A 20,036-nucleotide genomic window follows, 5' to 3' on the forward strand; every position below is an offset into this window, starting at 1 on the left:
GCCGTTCAGCTTATAGAAGGCATTTGAAGACTACTTGGATATTTCCCAAGTGTCCACTAGGTCCTCACCTTCTGAGGACGATGTCACTATCTAGCTATTTGATATTTTTTAGTCTTAAAGACAATTTAGTTCATTCTCTTTCTTTGTTGACTTTGTAATGAAGTATGGGTTGAACCCAAGATGTTGTATTCGACTTACATGGTTTAATATGAGACGTATTATAGACTTCTTATGAACATATATTGATATATCATGTATGTGAAATAAAAGTAGAAGACTATGTAATCTTCTTATTTTAGGAGTCTATGTATACTCTCTAAATATATTATGTGTAAGCGAGAGGTCTAAGTAAACCTCAATGTCAAAGTAGTTAAAAAGATTTAAATTTTCCTCTAATTTAACCTATGAAATGTAATGATGAATGCTAAGAGGTTAGTCTTAGTCCTCTTCGAGGACGACGACACAGATTACTTCTAGGGGGTGCTCCCTGGATGTGACAACCAGATTTTCTGAAAACTAGGATTTTATTTATTTTGAGATATGAGGTTTTACATTATCTCTCCCTTGGGAACATTTGTGCTTGAATGATGTCTAAACTAGCTGATATGGAGGAAATAATTGTTAATCCCTACAACTAAGTACTAAAAACTGATTCTAACTAAACTAAGTACACAAAACATGCAAATACATTGAAAATCAAGACTGACAGAAAGACAAGATACTAAGCTGATTTTTCGCATGAATGACTTAAAATTGAAGAGGAACTATTATCTCAAGATGGAATGGAATTAGAAGGAAAGATATGAGGATACTTGGCTTTCATGGATGTTTTTTCTTTCTAAGTATCTCCCTCTATGGACTGACTCCTCCACAAAACCTTAACTGAAGCGATTTCTTAATTTCTCAACATTCTAACGCGACGATCAAGAATCTCAACTAGCGAATCCTTATAAGTTAGACTATATTTCATATCTACACTCCCTATATTTACTATCGATGTTGAATCACCCACACACTTCTTCAACACCGAAATATGAAAGACGTATGCACTACTGCTAGTCCGCTAGTAACTCTAACTCATAAGACACTTTATCAATCCTTTTTGGAATCTTGTAAGGTCCTACATATCTATGATTGAACTTCTCTTTCTTTCCAAATCTCATCACATCTTTCATAGGTTACACTTTCAAGAAAACTCAATAATCTTTTTCAGACTCTTAAGTTTTATCTTAATGCATCTTCATAGGACTTTTGTCTTAAGTCTAATAGTGACGAGCTGAGCTTTTTTCCATAGCTTCATAAACCTAACCTGGACAAATCAAGGCTTCTTCACCTACTCATCCACCTTTGGAACACATAAGAGACACAGGTAGTGAAGCACAACATCTCCCCTTTGGGAGAAAACCTCAACTCTCTATTGATGGACTGCACCATTTAGTTGAAGAAATATTAAACCATTGTCTTGACTTTCCTTAATCTCCACTGTCAGTGAAGATTCTGGCCCATTATGAAGTATTACACCACCATCTGATATGCTCATAAGCTGAACTTTCAAGCGAGAAAGCTTGTTAAACTCCTTCGCTAGTTATTTTTCTTTCTTCCTCAACATGTGTTACACTACCCGTAGATGGTTTGCTAAGAGAATATGCTACTATATTGTCCTTAACCGAATGGTAATGCCCACTCATATCATAATTCTTAAGGAACTCAAGCCATCTCCTCATGCGAAGATTCAATTCTTTCTATGTGAACACATACTGAAGACTCTTATGGTATGTGAACACATCTACGTGAACACCATACAAGTAATGTCTCAAAATCTTAAATGCAAACACCATTGCTGCAAGCTTGAGTTCATGAGTTGGGTATTTCTTCTCATGCATCTTAAGTTGTCCAGAAGCATACGATATAACCTTACCTCATTGCATAAACATACAACCTACGATGACTCATTTATCAGAATAGATCACTTAACCGTCTGAATCCCATTATTTGTAGTCAATTTTCAGTTCGGAAATGATTTTATCACAATAATTTGACCATTGAAATTTGACATTTTTCTGAGTTATCTTCCGCAATGGAAGGGATATGGATGAAAATACTTCCACAAACCTTCTATAATAACCAACTAGACCTAAGAAACTTCTGATATTTGTAGGAAAGGTAGGTATGAGTCATTGTTTTAGTACTTCTATCTTTTGAGAATCAACTCGGATCCCTTTGGTAGACATAATATGACCAAGCAAAGCAACAGATTACAACAAAAACTCACATTTTCTAAACATAGAAAATAATTGGCGGTCTTTGAGAGATGCAGAACAATCATCAAACAAGTCTCATGTTATTCCACATTCCTAGAGTAAAGGCGATAATGAACAATTTCAAATAATACTTGAGCACCAGTTCATCAAATCCATAAAAGCTACAGGAGCATTGGTTAGTCCAAATGACATAACTACCAATTCGTATTGACCATTCTGAGTTCTAAAGGTTATCTTTGGAATTTCATCATCCCTGACTCTAAGATGATGATAGCCGGATCTGAGGTCTATCTTTTAGAAATTACTATCACCTTGAAGTTCGTAAAACAAGTTTAAAATCCTATGGATGGAGTACTTATTCTTTATTGTGACTTTGTAAGATAACCTATAGTCAATGCACATTCTAAGAAAACCATATTTCTTCTTCACAAACAACACTAGTGCAGCCCATGGTGAAATACTAAGTCTTGAATGAAACCCTTATCTAGAAGGTCTTTCAACAGCTCATTCAACTCTTTAAGATCACTTGGAGTCCTTATGTAAGGAGGAATAAAGATAGGTTGGGTATCAGGAATGAGATCAATTTCAAAGTTGATTTTTCTTTCGGGAAGAACTCCGGGAAGATCTTTTGGAAACACTACTGAGAACTCATGGAACTGGATCAAGAGTTGGGATTTCGTAGCTTGAATCCTTAACCTAAACTATATGATAGAGAAAACCTTTCGAGATCATCTTTCTGGTCTTAAGGTAAGAAATGAATCGTCCCATATGCGCTAAGCTTCTACCATTACATTTTAAGATTGGTTCGTATGCAAACTGAAAACAAATGTAACCAATGCATGCCTAGAATCACATCGAAGTCTACCATCTTTGAATCTACAAGATCTATTGAGGTGCCTTTCTGGTAGACAATGACAAGGTAATATATTTATTCACCGACTGAAGTAGAGAATGAGAAGTGTTTTGAGATAGTTTCTGGACTAAAATTGAATTTGATTGTTATATAAGGAGTTACAAAAGACAAGGTAGACCCTGTTCTCTTTTCACTGAGTGAAACGTATGTGAGCCACATCCTTAAGCTAGGATGCCAATTTCACACTATGAGTATCAATCACTACAAAGATTTTCTTAACCTCATCAATGATGTTTTTTGGGTCTTTACCAAGTTGTGACCCCAAAAACTTAGGTAGATTCATCTTAACAAAATCTCAAACTCTAGTTGTCACTAATCCACCATTTCCATTAGTAGGAAGTGGAACCTGCTGTTTGTTCTGGTTGGCCATACTCTAAGCCAAGAGCTAAATCACATTTCAAAACTCTATGTTCAGAACCTCATGGCCTTGAAGTAGAGGAACTGTGTTAGCATTGCATGCATTAGTATTCATTACGTAATCTCTACGAGGAGGCATGATCTTAAGCGCATAATGACAAATTAGAACAAGAAATTAGATCATACCTTACGCACAATAAGAGTATAAAAAAGAGTGAAGTTTTCCTAAAACAATTTGAAGCCTCCCTTTCAGGGGGTGCACTTCACCCATGAAAAAAAGCCTACTTAGGCACTCCTAGACGCGTACATAAGGCACATTATGATAATTGAAATAAGATAATTCTGCCTGTAAGCTAAATCATAAGATAAATTGAGATGAAATGATGGGAAATACCCATACTATATGAATATGAAAAGTGAGAGTTTAAACAACAATTGAAAAGTCAAACTCTAACTCTATAGCTTAATCTAACTATATCTGAAATAAGATTTTAAATTGACTAGAAGTGTTCAGACATGCCCCGGCTAAATCTAGCAAAAAACTAAATAACTAAAGACTAAAATCAAGGAAAATAATCGTGTCACTTTTCCTCGAAGAATGAGGACTCACCATTGTAGCCGTCAAACTCAAGATCGAGAACAAATCTAAGCGTGATTTGGAAGCTGGGAATTTGGATCAACATCACGACAAGATGTAGCGCAGAATATGAGTCAGTACTTGAAAGGTACTAAGCATGTAGGATAAAGTAAAGTTGAATAGAGCAACAGATCAATAAGATGATCTAAACATGATAAGAACATTGAACATGAACTAACTGAATGCAATGATAAAATTTATAATGTGGTGAGACTGAATACTAAATCGTACTGATAAATATGGTCAATGCAATAGAGTCTACTGAACTATGGAGCTACCAATAATCGACATAAAATCACATGAGTTAAACATGGAGTTTGATGTATACGGCCGATCGAGAAGACCTAATATACCCTGCCAAAGGTTTAGAGGCATGACTGGCATGATCACTAAAATGATGCCCACAGAGGGAACTTACAACCTAGGGGCATGTAATTCTAGAACTTAGGGTTACTGACCCTAGTCCAGCTCGGTATTAACCTACTCCCAATTGATTATGTAAATAAGCAATATTATGACTAAAATATTATATTACTGGATAACTCAATATACGAACATGAAAACTGAGAACGCAATAATTATACTGATTTAACATTCGTAAACTATAACATGTGTGTGTGTGTATATATATGTGTGTGTGTATATATATATATATATATATATATATATATATATATATATATATATATATATATATAATATGACATTCGTAAATTGGAGCATTTATGTATATATCTGAATTAACTGACCTAGCATGTGCATTTCATGAAATAAAAGAACTACATAGCTAGAGTTCTAAATTTCATGTAAAGAACAAAGCAACAACATGATAGTATAATTTGAATTATACTAACTGCTTAAACCCAACAATTTCTAATGATCAAAAAACCCTAGGTCTACATAATATAAAGGTAATCAAGAAACTCACTGAATTCTAGGGACCTAACGGGCGAGAGAAACCCACTAGTGAAATCCACATACTCGGTGAAAAATTTCACAGAGAAATATTTTCATTTTGGTGTTAGAATTGATGAAATCTTGTTGCGTTCTTGGAAGGGCTTGGGTCGCCTCTTTTCTCCTCTTTTGGTCTAGGTTTGACAATTTTTTTGAAAAATAAAGGTTCTGGGTATGTCTGACTACGTTATTAGATTTATTCTGAGCAACATGATGTAGTATAGGCATAAAAAAATAAAGCTTAAGTACACAATGTATAGGGGAAAGGACAAAGACGACCCTGGCTTAATTCTGACGAAGCTCATCCGTGGTCCACGGAGGGAACGATGGTTCGGCGTTTGACCTACCAATCATTGTTTGGATTAGTCGGTAAAGTCTATTCGACAAGGCTTCACCAAAACAAGCATAATTTTTATTCCAAGATCAAATTTTAGTAAGCTCGGTGGCATTAGAAAGATGATTCAATCATCTATCATATCATAGCTCATGGGTCCCTAATTCCTTTTGTGCTAAGAGAAATGGTTATTGAAATTAACCCAATCAACAATTTCCTCCTAACTTATGGCTGACCTTCACCAACGTTCAGATCTATGGTTCATAGGTCCAACCATGGATCGTAATATTTGATTGTCTTGGGCTTTAACCACGGAACCCCATACAATCCATGGATGGTTTTCTTGGTACTCACACCAAATTTTTTGACAACTTGAATTTTCTTCGTTTTGAGATCTGAGGTGTTGCGTATAAGATTCATTATGGAAATGTTTTTTTGAGTTTAATATTAAATATTATATTAATTTTACTTATGTAAAGCATATAAGATTGAATGTTGTTATTGTTTCATAAATGACATTATTTCATCGTTGTAATTATGATGCTAGCATGTTTTCTAACTTGTCCCTAATTAAAATGGTTGTAGTTAAATATTATTACTCACTGAGCTAGTGTCTCACTCCTAGCTCAGGTGGCATTGACGAGGATTTCATTGATAAGAGAGTCATTTGATAGCACCTGGGAGTTCCGCATTTCTTCGCGTAACAAGAGATTTATAGAATTGCTATGTCATTTAAAAAAAACTCTTCGAGTCATAATTATTCCGTAATATTGTAGTCAAGTGGTTATTTTAAATTTCTTTCCGTAATTGGAGAAGAAACTGGGGTGATTGAAATGTTGATGGATATTGAGTCATGAGATCGAGATGTTATTAGTTATACTGTTGCTTTCTAAGATAGAGAAAAATTGGATAAGCTCAAAAATAAATAAAACTCTGCTCGATTTTTTGTATATTTATTTTAAGGCTTGCCTTTGAATTATTTTTCCCTTAATGTCTATCACTCACATATTTAATTTAGATCATGACAAGAATATAATTCACATCTATTGGGCCTAAATTTTAATTCAAAAAGATAATTTTCCTTACTCTTATATTTATGGAAGTCATTTTCACTATATTTTAGAAAAACAAAATTGGATTAGAAAATATTTTCTCAAAATTTTATTACAATCAAACAAGAGGTTATAAGGAAAATATTTTTCTTACTGCCAAATACACAATAACCTTTTCAACAATTTCTACTCTATTTTTAAAGGTAAAAGGACAAAATATGTTTACTTGGTCATGGGATTTTTTCACTTAATTTTCAAAAAATCATTTCATTTTTAAAAAAGAAATAGCGTTTGACCATTGTTATAAACAATTATTATAGTGAATGTCTAATTATGTGGAGTCCTTGTAGGATATAATTAGGAATCCTACTTTGTGACCAAGTAAGGTTTTCCCTATAAATAAAGGGTTTTTCTTCATTGTAAATAAGATTTGTGAAAGATCTATAAATCATGAATATACTTCAAGAGAAATAAGAAGTCTTTTCTCTTCTCCCTACTTTCTTCTCCTTCTAAATTTATATAGTTTCATAACACGTTATCAACACGATTGTTCTATTCTTAAAGAATGATGAAGAAGACGGGAAAACTACAAAAGAGATCTTGCATAAGTTATGCACTAAGGTTCTTATATCTTGAAAGTATGATTTATCTTTATGTTATAATTATTTATGTGATAGATCTGGAGTTACCATCTGAAGTAAGTATTTATAGAGACTTGTCGACTTTTTATACGTTTAATTTTAACCGATTGGGAAGAAAATTTCTTAATTTTTTTAATAATAAAATAAACACAATTTAGTGAAAGGTATGTTTTCAACCTTTATATAAGATATGTGATCTATTAAGCTATATCTATTAACTACTAATGTTAATTATAATAAATCAATAATTTTATTTTTTTGTGTAATTATATGAACGATCATGTTAATGATCATCAAAAGTGATAAAATTACAATTATTTTGAAGGCTTGAGGTTGAGCCTCATTGTAGGTAAGAAGATGGGTTTACGTCCAATCGCACCAAGAGGGTAAGACTTTGGGTTAAAGTCCTGATGCACCATGATGAGAAGATATTGGGTTCAAGTTCCATCTATTTATGGTCTAAGACAGTTTTATATGGATAAGACCTTGAATTTGAGTCTTAATGCACCATATTGATGATAATAAATGACTAAAGAAAAACTAATGTGTTTTTTATGAGAAGTCATGAAATTTACTGAATTTGCTTATTACTGAAGTGAATGTGGTAGTAGTGCATAATAAGTATAAAAAAATTTGATTAAATGATTCACATGAATATGGAATGAGATACTTAGTTATCAAAGTTTGATGTACTTAAATGATTATGTTCTATTCATCAACAATGAGAGCTTTTGACAATGATAAAAATACAAATCAATTCTTTAAAGTGAATGAGGTGTAAGTCATCATGCTAGGCATGAAAAAGATCGCAATCTTTGATTGTAGATGTGGTATCACCAAAATTGTCTCTTGGCAGACATATGTTAAAGAAAAGTTTCATACTTTATCTTTTGACTTATATTGGATAGTAGTTAGTGCAATTGAGACACATGATGTGGTAAATAAGAAGTTTACTAATTTCAATGCTTTCTTAGCTTGACTCGATTGTCTGGGACATCGTTAGTTTATAATGTTTAGACGAATTATGGAAAATTAAAATGAACATCCATGGAAGAAAATAAAAATTCTTTTAAATGGTGAATTTTCTTGTACTATTTGTTAGCAAGACAAGCTTATTGTGAGACCATCATAAACGAAAGTTGAGATTGAATTCTCTGCTTTCTAGGAATGTATACAGATATGTGTGGACCTAGTCATCCACCTAGTGGATTGTTTAGATATTTAATGGTCCTAATAAATGTTTCTTGTATATATGGTCTCATGTGTGCCTATTATTATCTCGCAACTTGATGTTTGCAAAAATGTTGGCACAAATAGTATGTTATATGCACAATTTTCTTCAGATTAGTTCATTCAATAATGGGATCATGACTCACCTAAAGGGTGAAGTAATTGAGAAGAAATAAATCTGAAAATTACTCTTGAATTAATAAAATTGAAATTTACTCATATAATAGTAAATCAGAAATTTACTAAAGCAAAAGGCACATGACGTAGATAAACTTGGAGTTTACGAGTACTAATAATTTTATTAGTTGGCATGAATAATTTGGTCATCCCAAAGATGTGCATACTGAGTAATGGACATACATTGAAAAACTAGAAGATTCTTCAAGAATTCTTTACATTGTTTGTTTTCGTGATAAAGTTGATTGGATCAACTAAAGTTGGGACTAAATCCCTAAATTCTGAAAAGTATAAAAGGTGAATATGGGCTCGTTCGCCTATAATGTGATATGTTAAAAAGATGTATTTATAAGATAATCACATTTGCGTTTGTTGTCAACCTGTAGTTTGACATTCACAAAATTGTTTGTGCAAAAATAATTGAGTTAAGAGCACAATTTCAGAATATGTAAACAAGACAATTTATCTTGATAATATTGATAAATATTCAAGGTGTTGTGACATTATGTGTCAGAGATAGTGGAATCATTGCTTGTGAAAATAAAACTTCATGAGTTGATCTGAAATATGATACTGCATACAAAAGTAAATAGTATGCATTAAATCAATAAATTATGATCAGATTTTCTTTCAATCGATTTATGGTCAAGGACCAAATATTTTTCATCTGATTATTTTGATATGTTGTATATGAATATACATTGATGCACAATGATAGATTCTCCAATGATTGAGATATATGTTAGTTTGTCTAACATAAGAGGGAGACTAGAAGCAACACAAGAGTTGTAAATACATCTATTGAATGTCCCTTAAGAATAAAGTCTATGACATGCATGAAGAACGATAGACTAATCAATTCTAAAAAAACTAATCCTTGAAAAAGGGGGAGGATCAAAGAATGAAAATGATCATAATAAGGATACAACGTGCTCTTGAAGATCTTACTACATAGCACTTTATAAAACCTCATGAGAGGGGTAGATACCTAAAAATAATGAAGTGATGAGATGTCAATAAATTATGCCGTATTGTGAATCAATGCAAAATGATATATCATTGACGATACCTTTGATACAGTATCACGCGATATTGTAAAAGATTATTATAATATAAATTCTACGACGATTGAAGCATGCTGGCACAGAAATAATTATCAATTGAAAAGTGGAATGGTGCATCTTGGTAAGTGTAAAGCTTATTTGACTTGCAATCTAGGCACTAGAAGATGTTATACATCTAACATTGAATGTTGTCACTTAACAAAATTGAGATAAAAATATCAGATGAGTTCAAAATCTAAAGCATATACAAGTTTTTGAAAAACTTATTTATCGTCCTCATAAGGATTAAATTGATTCAAAAAGCATAGAGATATACAAGTATTATTATGCAAGTTGAGGACTAGAATTAAAACTCTTGAAGAGTTTTCAAAAGGCAATAGATTATTTGATTAAAGAAGTAGAAGTAAGGAACTTGCACAAATTTTTGATCATGAATGAAAGATTCATAAAAGCAGATAGAAGAAAGCTTATTTCATCAAGGATTTTCTACACTCATGAGCTTGGTATTTCATCAAGGTTTTCTACACTCATGAGCTCCGAAGAGTGATGATATCAACATGCAACATGTTTGTTCAAGTAATACTACAATTGATTTATCCACCAATTCTCTACCAACTACAACTTTCAAGAAGATGATGCTCAAGCTTGAAAAACGAATATTCTAGTCTCTGAATTAATGTTGTCATTAGGGGGAGTTAATACGCGTTGTACTCTTTTTTCCTCACAAGATATTGTCCTACTGGGTTTTCCTTGTAAGGTTTTTAATGAGACATCTATAATGCATATTATTAGATATGTGTACTTTTTTTCCTTCACCAAGTTTTTTTCCTACTCGGTTTTATCTAGTAAGGTTTTAACTAGGCACATAATCTACCGACATTCAAGGGGGAGTGTTATAAACAATTTATATTATAGTGAATGTCTAATTATGTGGAGTCCATATGGTTAGGAATCCTACTTGGGAACCAAGCAAAGTTTTCCCTATAAATAAAGGATTTTCTTTTATTGTAAATAAAATTTGTGAAAGATATATGAATCCTGAATATACTTTAAGAGAAATAAAGAAGTGTTTTCTCTCTCCCTACATTCTTCTTCTTCTAAATTTATATAGTTTCATAATAACCATAAATTTTTTTTTAATATAACTTAAAGTTGTATTTGAAATTTAAAACACCAACAATTTTGTTTTTGCTTGTGCATTTTTTAATTTATTTTATTTTCAAAAAAGTTCCTAATTTTTTTTTCATCAATATAACTTCATTTAAATTATATCTCATGTTCAAATAAAATTTTATATATTAAAGACAAAAACATCTAAATTCTATATATTAACTGGAAAAAGTCTAAACACAATTGCTCCAACTTCAAGTTGATTTTTTTTTTTCATAAAATTCCAAATATATGTATGCTCTCACAATTTTGCAATATATATATAGGATACATATTCTCGTTATATGTAACTTTAACGTTTAATAATAACAAAAAATATATAACGTCCAATCTGTTTCTCATATGTGATACCTTTTTTTTTTAAAGCCAATTCAACATACTGTAACAGAAAATGTAATGCATTACGCACATTGATTTCAAGAAACAAAACATAAGTAAAGAAAAGATATGTACTTTGATTCATATATCAATTATTACAAAAACAAATTATTACTTGCACGCATCGCTTATCATATGGACTATTAATGTAAGTAAAACATAGCTATCAAACTAAAAAAAACAAAAGAAAAAAAAAACATTTCACGTCGATCGGCGATGGCGTTTCCGATTCCACCATGGCTGAATCAGTTCAGAGCTTCAGCAAATTCCTTCTTATCTCAATACGAGCCCATAATTCTACTAATAACTCCTCTCTTCTCTCTTCTAATCGCTCGAATTCTTCAATCCATCTTCCTCGTTATTCACGATCGAGGACTCAAAGCCACCATTATTAGCTTCGTTATGACCGCCATCAAGTATTTTCTCACATTCAACCTTTGCATCTCTTTAATTTCTCTATAATCTGTTCGGAGCTCCGGAAATGTTGTTTTGAGGGCAGTTTTTTTTTTAGCGTTTGATTAGGTTTCTTATTATTGATTTTGACGCTTTCTGAGACTTTTAATATTTGTTTCTTAAATATAGGTTGGTGCCTGGTGTTAAAAAGCACATTGACTCTGAGAAGCAGAAGGTGAGTTAATTTTGAGCATTAAATACTCTGGTCTACTTCATTGAATGCGGTGTTGTGTTTTTGTTTCTTTCAGTGATTATCACACTGACAAAGTTTGGTGAATTCCTGTTTGACTGTATAAAGTAGAATGGAAATTACTACCTTTCTTCTATGTTTATACACTTTGTTTGACTTAAAAAGGAGTTTAAGCTGTTAATTTGACTTGTGCATTATACTGACGAAAAGAATGTAAACAGCTGAGAAATCATCAAATTGAAGTTTATAATTTGTATTGTAAAATATAAATTTAAGTTCTTTCAAGTTGTGAAAATTATGTAAAGCAATATTATTAAAGGAATAGAGTCAAACATTTTGGAACATTCCAAGGTGGAAAGTGTGTTGAGTAAGTTGGAACAGGAGTACAGGAATAATAATCTAGAGTGAAATAGGTTGAGACTCAACTCATTCAAGCCATATATCGCGCCATTGTATTTAGATTTGCTTCATCTGGATGTTTTTAAAATTTTGACCTAGGCTAAATAATTTGTTGCATGCATTTGGAGTCGATTTGTTCAGCTTAAGAAAAAGAGCAGCTCAATGCACGAAACATCCAACGTTCATGCAAGATTCAGGGAAGGGCCACATCCCAAGGAGATGTGATGTAGATTTTTTCAACTTGTTTTACAAAAATAATTCTAGCAAATAATAAAGTACCTGGTTAAGATTCTATTCTCACTTGTGCATCTATGTGGAAGCATTAAGATATTTCAATGATTAATGTCCCTTAGTTCTGATTATAAATCTGACATTCTCTGGCTTCAAAATTTGTTATCAAACTGAGCAGATAGTGGATAAGTTGCAAGGTTCTTGTAATAGAGATGGATGGAGAACTGAGTTGCCGAAGTCAGGTTTAGGAGATAACGTCCTAGTGCAAATGAGAGATGAGAAACAAAAAGATGTGACATGGCAGGGCAAATGTTCGGGCACCGTGTATGTTTCCATAATTATTGCACTATATAATATGTTATTAGCTAGTAGTTTGGAGTTATATGTGTTTCTGGGTTAAATTAAACCATTTCTTTGCTCTTTATCCTGTGTAGAAAGATTAACAGATTTCCTATTTTCTGAGCAGCTATATTGGCGGAAATGAGAATGAGGGACATTTTTCATTGATAAACGAGGCATGTTCCATGTAAGAGTGTTCATCCATTGTGTACATATGTATATTTAGTTGCTTTACTTGCATTAACTGATCAAGGGAAGGGTTGTTTCTTTTCATGTATCTTCTTCATGATAAACCTTCTGCCATAATGAATCTAGTCTAGTTATTGAGTGTATGATTAAACAGAAGAGGAAGAGGGAGCAAATTCAGTCTCTTGAAAACCTCCGTGTGGATGTACTACTTAATTCAGATTTCAGGGGTTCCAATAAACAACCAACATGTAGACTATGCTAGGTTGATTAAGACCTCAAAAAATGTATTTAGTGGGTTAACTATGCTTCAGGGCGTATAGGAAATGTCATACTTCACATGCTGACGGTGCTGGACGGAAGATGGAATTGAACCTACGAAATGCTTAGCAACTATTAAACGGAGTTTTGGATGCTCTCATAGCTCTACAACCTCTTCTTTTTTTCCTTTTAATGTGGATTGGTAACTTTACCATGTTATACCCCTTAATATATTTGAATCGATTATCCTTTTCTCATTAAATTTAAGTGCATTACTCATCCGTGGTGTATTAGCTCTGTCATCTGGCAGATATTGTTTCTGATTTTTTTGGACATCTTGGATTAAAACAATAGATCTCAAATCTGTTGAGTTGTTTTAGCCCAAGCAACATATGTTGACATTTATGTTCATCTGTGACTGTCTTGAACAAAGAAAGCACGATACTCTGCCCATGCTAATGTATCTGAGTCATGTAATCTATCTTATTATCGCAATGTGACTAGATTTTAATAACATCATTGTTAACTAATTAGTTTTTTCTAAAAAATTTTTTATTTATCTTCAGATTCTTATTTGTTGTTGTCATGGGAGGGAATGCACTTGTTGAGTTTTCTTTTTCAAGCAATACACCTTATTTAAGATTTTTTATCATAAAACTTTCCATCTCTGCTTTCAGTATGAATAGATATTTCTTATTTCAGGTTTGCACATACCAATCCACTACATCTGAGTGTGTTCCCAAGCGTTGTTAGATTCGAAGCAGAAGTGGTTGCGATGACAGCAGCAATTCTTGGTAGTAAAGAAAAGGCTTCTGGAGGAAAAATTTGTGGAAATATGACATCAGGGGGGACTGAAAGTATATTATTAGCAGTTAAATCATCACGTGACTATATGAATGCCAAGAAGGGCATCACAAAACCAGAAATGTATGTGCTCTTTTCCTCTTTGTTTTCTTTAGCATCCAGCCGTAAATTATCAGTCTCTAAATATAGTGAGTATCAATAATGACTGTAGGATAATACCAGTTTCCGCACACTCAGCATACGACAAGGCTGCACAATATTTCAAGATCAAATTGTGGCGTGTCCCTGTTGATAAAGAATATCGAGCAGATGTTAAAGCTATTAACCGATATATTAACAAAAATACTATCATGGTAAAGTTTTGACTTTGGGAAGTTTTATGATCATTTTCCCTGGTTTTAAGCAAAAGTAAAATGCATTAGTGTGTTCATATCTTTTCATTATTCTTTTTGTTTGTTCTCCTTCATTTTATAATTCTCAATCTCCATAGAAATGAGCCTTAGACTCTGAATTTCATCATAATTTGTTTACTTAGGCCCTGACTTTATGTCAAGTATTTAATCTGCTCACTAAAACATATGAGTATACAGATTGTTGGATCGGCACCTGGTTTCCCCCATGGCATAATCGATCCAATTGAGGCAAGTGCGCGGATCTTTTCCCAATTTCTACATCTTTTATAAATACTGCTAAGTATAATGGATTTTTGATCCTTTACTCGCTAAATTTCCTAGTTAAATTCTCTTTCAGGAGCTTGGTGATTTGGCTTCTAGCTACCAAATTTGTTTCCATGTTGACCTTTGTCTTGGAGGCTTTGTCTTACCTTTCGCTCGTAAGTTGGGGTATGTTTGATTTACTTTGTTTCCAGGTTATGGTTCTGTAAAGTAGAATGCTCTGTACTAACTATTTATCTAATTTTGTACTTCTATTGATTTATAGTTCTAAAGAAGTTCCTTTGCCCTTGCCCTCCCTTTATACAAGTTCTTTTCTATATAGTCAAATCATCAGCAACAATTAATTTATATCTATCTTATAGATACCACACTTTGTCTATATGATTCTTGTCATTTTCTACAGATACCCTGTACCTCCATTTGATTTCACTGTTCAAGGAGTAACCTCAATCTCAGTGGATGTACACAAGTATGGGCTGGCCCCAAAAGGAACCAGTGTAGTTCTGTACCGAAATCGTGAAATACGGAAGGTATAAAGTGCTACTTTCTGCCCCTTCTCTGTAATCACTGTTTAGCATTCAATTGAAGCATCTCTAAGCAGAAATTATGGATTTGTTTAAATATCCAGTTTGTGAGAGTTCATCGGAGATTAGACTTGTTCCTTTGGATATATTCTTCTTTATGAGGAAATTTTGTTCTCTTGATTATGAACTTTGTAAGTTCATCCTTAATATAATTTGTAGCCTTTATGTGACTGGAAATATTGTCTTGAATTTTAATGGTTTTTCTTTCTGAGATGCCCTCTTTACCTTTCCCTTATCAATGTCGAAGTTGCAGAGAGCAGTATAGTATACCTTGAAACATTTGGTATGGTGGTTCTACTTCATGTGCAATGAGTTGATACATTATGCTACACCTTCATTTTATATGTATTTATTTTAAAAGTAATCTGAGATCTTTTACATTTTCTTACTCCTGAAACATGTGCGGGGACTGGACGATCTTATACATTTTCTTACTCCTGAAACATGTGCGGGCACTGGACTAATTTGCTGCTGGTTCTTACATGTTAACAGCATCAATTTGTTGCTGGTAAGTTACTCATGTCAAAGAAGTATCCGTTATTTGTAGCTTTGCTACTGACTCAAGGAAAAAAAATCTCTATGAACTGTTGGTGGGGCAATTGATGTGATAATAAAAACTAGATCTGCACTGCGATCAACTTCAGTGAAAGGAGTTTCCAGGTGCTCTGAACCTTAAATACATTATCAGAAATTTGTCTTTTTAAAAGAATAAATATTCCGTGAAACCAATTTAGTAAGAAAAATCAAATGTGTACCCTTGCAATAAAGTAAGTGGCCATGATCTGAGATAATTTCCTATTACCTTTTGCCTTCCACTTATGGAAAAACAAATCACTCTCTTTCCTGCGAAAAAAGGGTAATAATTCTTATGAAGTTCTGATGACATATCCCTTGTATTCACATGATAGTGACTGAGTGGACTGGTGGGCTTTATGTTTCTCCAACAATTGCTGGAAGCAGAGCTGGAGGTCTGATAGCTGGGGCTTGGGCAGCAATGATATCTTTAGGCTCCGAAGGTTATAGACCTTTCTCATTCTTATTGGTTATCTCTTGGCATTTCCGTTTCTTCGTAGATGATAGTTTGTACACCTTGCAGGATACTTGGAAAACACCAAGGAGATCATGGAGGCATCAAAAAGAATTCAGAAAGGGTACATATAGTCTCACTTACAGTTTAATTCTTTTCCAGTCTAAGTACCATTGTACCTCACAATGATTCTACCTTCAGGATACAAGACATTCCAGAACTGTATGTTATTGGAAGGCCTGATATGAGTATAATTGCTTTTGGATCTGATGTTGTAGACATATTTGAAGTCAATGATGTTCTGTCGTCCAAAGGCTGGCATTTAAATGCATTACAGAGACCTAACAGGTATTGCAACTGCACATGATGCACACTTTGATGTAAGATTCATTCATGCTGGACACTAGAGAAGCTTTTCTTCTTCCATCTCTATGGTAACTGTTTAAACAATTACCAGAAATGCAGTTTTCCTTCATAACCATTTGGATAATTTGGGCAGGAGAGTCTAATCTTGAATAATACTTCTAGAATTCTAAGTACATAAATGGGAATACTCTTCTTAGTTGTTTGTATTGCATATTCGTTTCAGTGTTCATATTTGTGTGACGCTTCAACATGTACCAGTAGTCCAGATTTTTCTGAAGGATCTTAGAGATTCCGTGCAGACTGTAAGTGTGCTCTTTCACTTCCATCTTTTTCTCTCCTTTGAATTTCCAATATCATAAATCTTTATAACTAGCATACCAAGATTTTCCTGTCAAATGAAATGTGGTTATCACTTATCAGTACCAGGAACAGCTTATTGAAGGCGGCTTACCATGTACTGTTTAGGCCAAATGTATATCTTGTCAGCACTGCTCATAGTTAGGGGCTTGAAAGTTGATCTGTCTTCTGGTGCACTTGCTAAACAGGAAATGATCATTATTTTCCCCTCATAAATATTTCTGGTCGGGATCTTTTACTTGGTCATGTTTTGACCAATCAGATAACTGTATGAATTTAAGGCTCAGTTATTTTAGATGTATCTGTTCCTTCATAACCGCTTACTTGATTCTAATTAGATTCTTATCTTTGAAGTATATATATACTATGTGATTTTCTGTTGAGAGGTCATTTATAGTGTTCTCCCCCATCAGGTGAAAGAAAATCCGGGCCCAGTTAACGGAGGGTTTGCTCCAATCTACGGTGCTGCAGGGAAGATGCCAGATAGAGTTATGGTTCAAGATTTACTGGTGGAATTTATGGACAGTTCATGCTAGTGATTTTTCAGCATACTGTTTGCATAGTTACTGCTGAATAGAAAAAATTGCAAGGGTTAATTAATATTGGATTTTCTGCATTATGGTGAATACAAACAGAATGTTAACAATTGAACACTATTGATTCCTTTGTACTTGCTGAATGCATGCTAAAATATAATTGGTGGAACCCCTGAAATTATTATTACCAAGGTATGGACAATATCTCTGTACCTGTATCCTAGCTGGATTTACCAGTATTCTGGCTGCTGCACTCAACTTTGCTTAATTTGTTACAGAAGAGCTGATTTGCAGGGAAAAATTGTTAGTCTTATTCTCTTATTCAACTCGAATTATGCTAGAGAAACCTTTGTGATGCGAGAGAATTCCCTTGTACCCTCAACTTGTCATTTAATATCGGAGAATAGACATAAATACACATGTTAACTTGTTTTGAAAAGTTAGTTATAGACCTAAACTATTAGGATGATTTATTACACAATTATACTATTTAAAAATGAAAACAAAACCCTATTTCCATCACCATCCTACCCTACCCCAAATCATGCCTCTTCTTCTTCTTCTTCTGCCTCCTCTTCTTTCTCTTCTTCTTCTACCTCCTCTTCCTCTTCCTTTTCCTCTTCCTCATCATCGTCTTTCTTTTCCTGTTCCTCTTCCTTGTCTTCTTCCTCTTTCTCAGTCTCAAAATGTGAAATCTAATTCGTGAGAGTTGTCGGTATACGATTTCGAGTCATTTTGAGGATTTGAGGTTCTAAAATTGTACCCACTTTTGACTAATCCAATGTACGGTTCGTTGGTCTTCCTACAGTTTGCACATGCCATCCATCGTTCCCAACTTATACCTTCAATTTTTTACTAAGTCTACGACTCAACTACAAGGCTTACCTATGATTCATATATGGGATGATGACCCATCCCGGTGAACTGTAAGAAGGGTACTGGAACTAGAATTTTAAGATTATTTAACCCACCAACCACAATCTCCAACTACGACCCGTTAGAGCACCTATGGTCCGTAGGTTGGGACCGTAGACACAAACACCATCTATGAAAGTCTTGCTAGTTGGGCGGTTGATGGGTTTATAGTTACGCTTGCCAGCTGAGCTGAGAGTTAGTTGATTGAGTTGATTTTCACACTTGCTAGTTGGTTTGGGAGTTGATTGGTTCTTGGATTTGGATTTAGATTATTCTTTTGTCTTGTAGACATAACTATTTTTTGTACTTATTGGACTTATGGGGTCCATTTGGATTTTATATAACACTAAATTACTTATATACACAACTTCACTTACCTTATTCTCTATTTTAACCTACTTTTTTGAAATATTTCATAAATCCCTTATTTCTCTCAATTCCTAAAACTTTCAAGTATATAAAATCAATTAGCCAAAACCCACGCTTACTACTATTTCCACTCCTCTTTTCTCTTCTTAAATTCACTCCACATTTTTAGCAGTTACAATTTTCAAATTAATTTGATTTTCAAAAGAATTCTCTCTCTCAAGTCAATTAATTTCAAACATGTGAATAGGTAGGGTTTTTTCTTCTCTGTTATTGTCTTCTTCCATTTCTTTTATCCAACTTTTTTCTTAATACATATGGGTTCATTTAGTATTGGGGTTACTCAACTAAATTCTTCTAATACTATATGAGATATTGGGGTTCATCTCATCCTCCTCCAAAATGTCGTAGACTTGCTATGACAATATATGGACAATGTTTTTATTGTGAATCCAATGAACTACCACAATGCATCAACAATATGATTACATTATCGATATGTTGAAAAGGTAAAGGAGAAACAGATCAGATTGTTGGATTTTTTTTCTTGTTCATCTTTTTTTATGATAAATATGGATTCAGATTTTAATGTATCTAGTTATTTTTATTTTTTTAAAATTAATGTATAATATTTTCTTTTCAATATTATGATACATTACAATTTCATCACGCTTCGTGTTCAAATTGTATAATCTACTATACATCAATTGTTGTTATGTATTTGTAGTGTTTAATTTTGGTTCAGACTTATTTAAATTAGAAGACTAAGTGATGTACACATTACTCAATAAATACAGTTAATACATAAATTTTATTATTCTATAGATAAAACATTGTATATCAAATTAATCGATAAGGTGTAATTTATGGTCTTACACTATGAGATTTATGTCAATTATACTAATATATTCATATTTTGAGGAGTTGTTGTAATTTTCTGAACTTATTCATACAAGAATAATATTCAATAATAATGGATATTTTTGTATCATATATGGAGTTGTTGTAATTATGTGAATTTATTGATACAAAAATAATATTAATTGTTCTATCATTCAAAACATGCACTATTAGAGTGTGTATCAGACACACAAAATTCATTAAAATGTATCAAATAAACACATAAGATACATTGCAAGTTACTACTGTAATTCAATATTTGTATATTTATATGTTGAAC

General features: G+C 33.0%; 1 protein-coding gene across 1 annotated transcript; it reads left to right on the plus strand.

Moving 5' to 3' along the window:
- The first annotated feature begins 11,227 nt into the window (after positions 1-11,227).
- On the plus strand, positions 11,228-17,762 carry LOC101252083 (sphingosine-1-phosphate lyase). Its single transcript, XM_004239193.5, has 15 exons — positions 11,228-11,584; positions 11,751-11,796; positions 12,620-12,765; positions 12,908-12,967; positions 13,930-14,154; positions 14,243-14,384; positions 14,622-14,672; positions 14,782-14,873; positions 15,109-15,235; positions 15,782-15,797; positions 16,198-16,305; positions 16,386-16,440; positions 16,518-16,664; positions 16,906-16,984; positions 17,453-17,762. Exons 1-15 carry the CDS (start codon positions 11,385-11,387, stop codon positions 17,573-17,575), a joined length of 1,617 nt encoding a protein of 538 aa, XP_004239241.2. The 5' UTR covers positions 11,228-11,384; the 3' UTR covers positions 17,576-17,762.
- Positions 17,763-20,036: the final 2,274 nt, after the last annotated feature.

Source organism: Solanum lycopersicum, chromosome 5 (genome assembly GCF_036512215.1).
Source record: "Solanum lycopersicum chromosome 5, SLM_r2.1".
NCBI classification, from domain to species: domain Eukaryota; kingdom Viridiplantae; phylum Streptophyta; class Magnoliopsida; order Solanales; family Solanaceae; genus Solanum; species Solanum lycopersicum.

Bases quoted from the DNA above. Each gene is read 5' to 3' on its own strand.
- LOC101252083 (XM_004239193.5), top strand. From the start codon at position 11,385: ATGGCGTTTCCGATTCCACCATGGCTGAATCAGTTCAGAGCTTCAGCA. The intron at 11,585-11,750 runs GTATTTTCTCAC...TCTTAAATATAG, and splicing joins TTCGTTATGACCGCCATCAA to GTTGGTGCCTGGTGTTAAAA. The intron at 12,968-13,929 runs GTAAGAGTGTTC...TTCTTATTTCAG, and splicing joins ATAAACGAGGCATGTTCCAT to GTTTGCACATACCAATCCAC.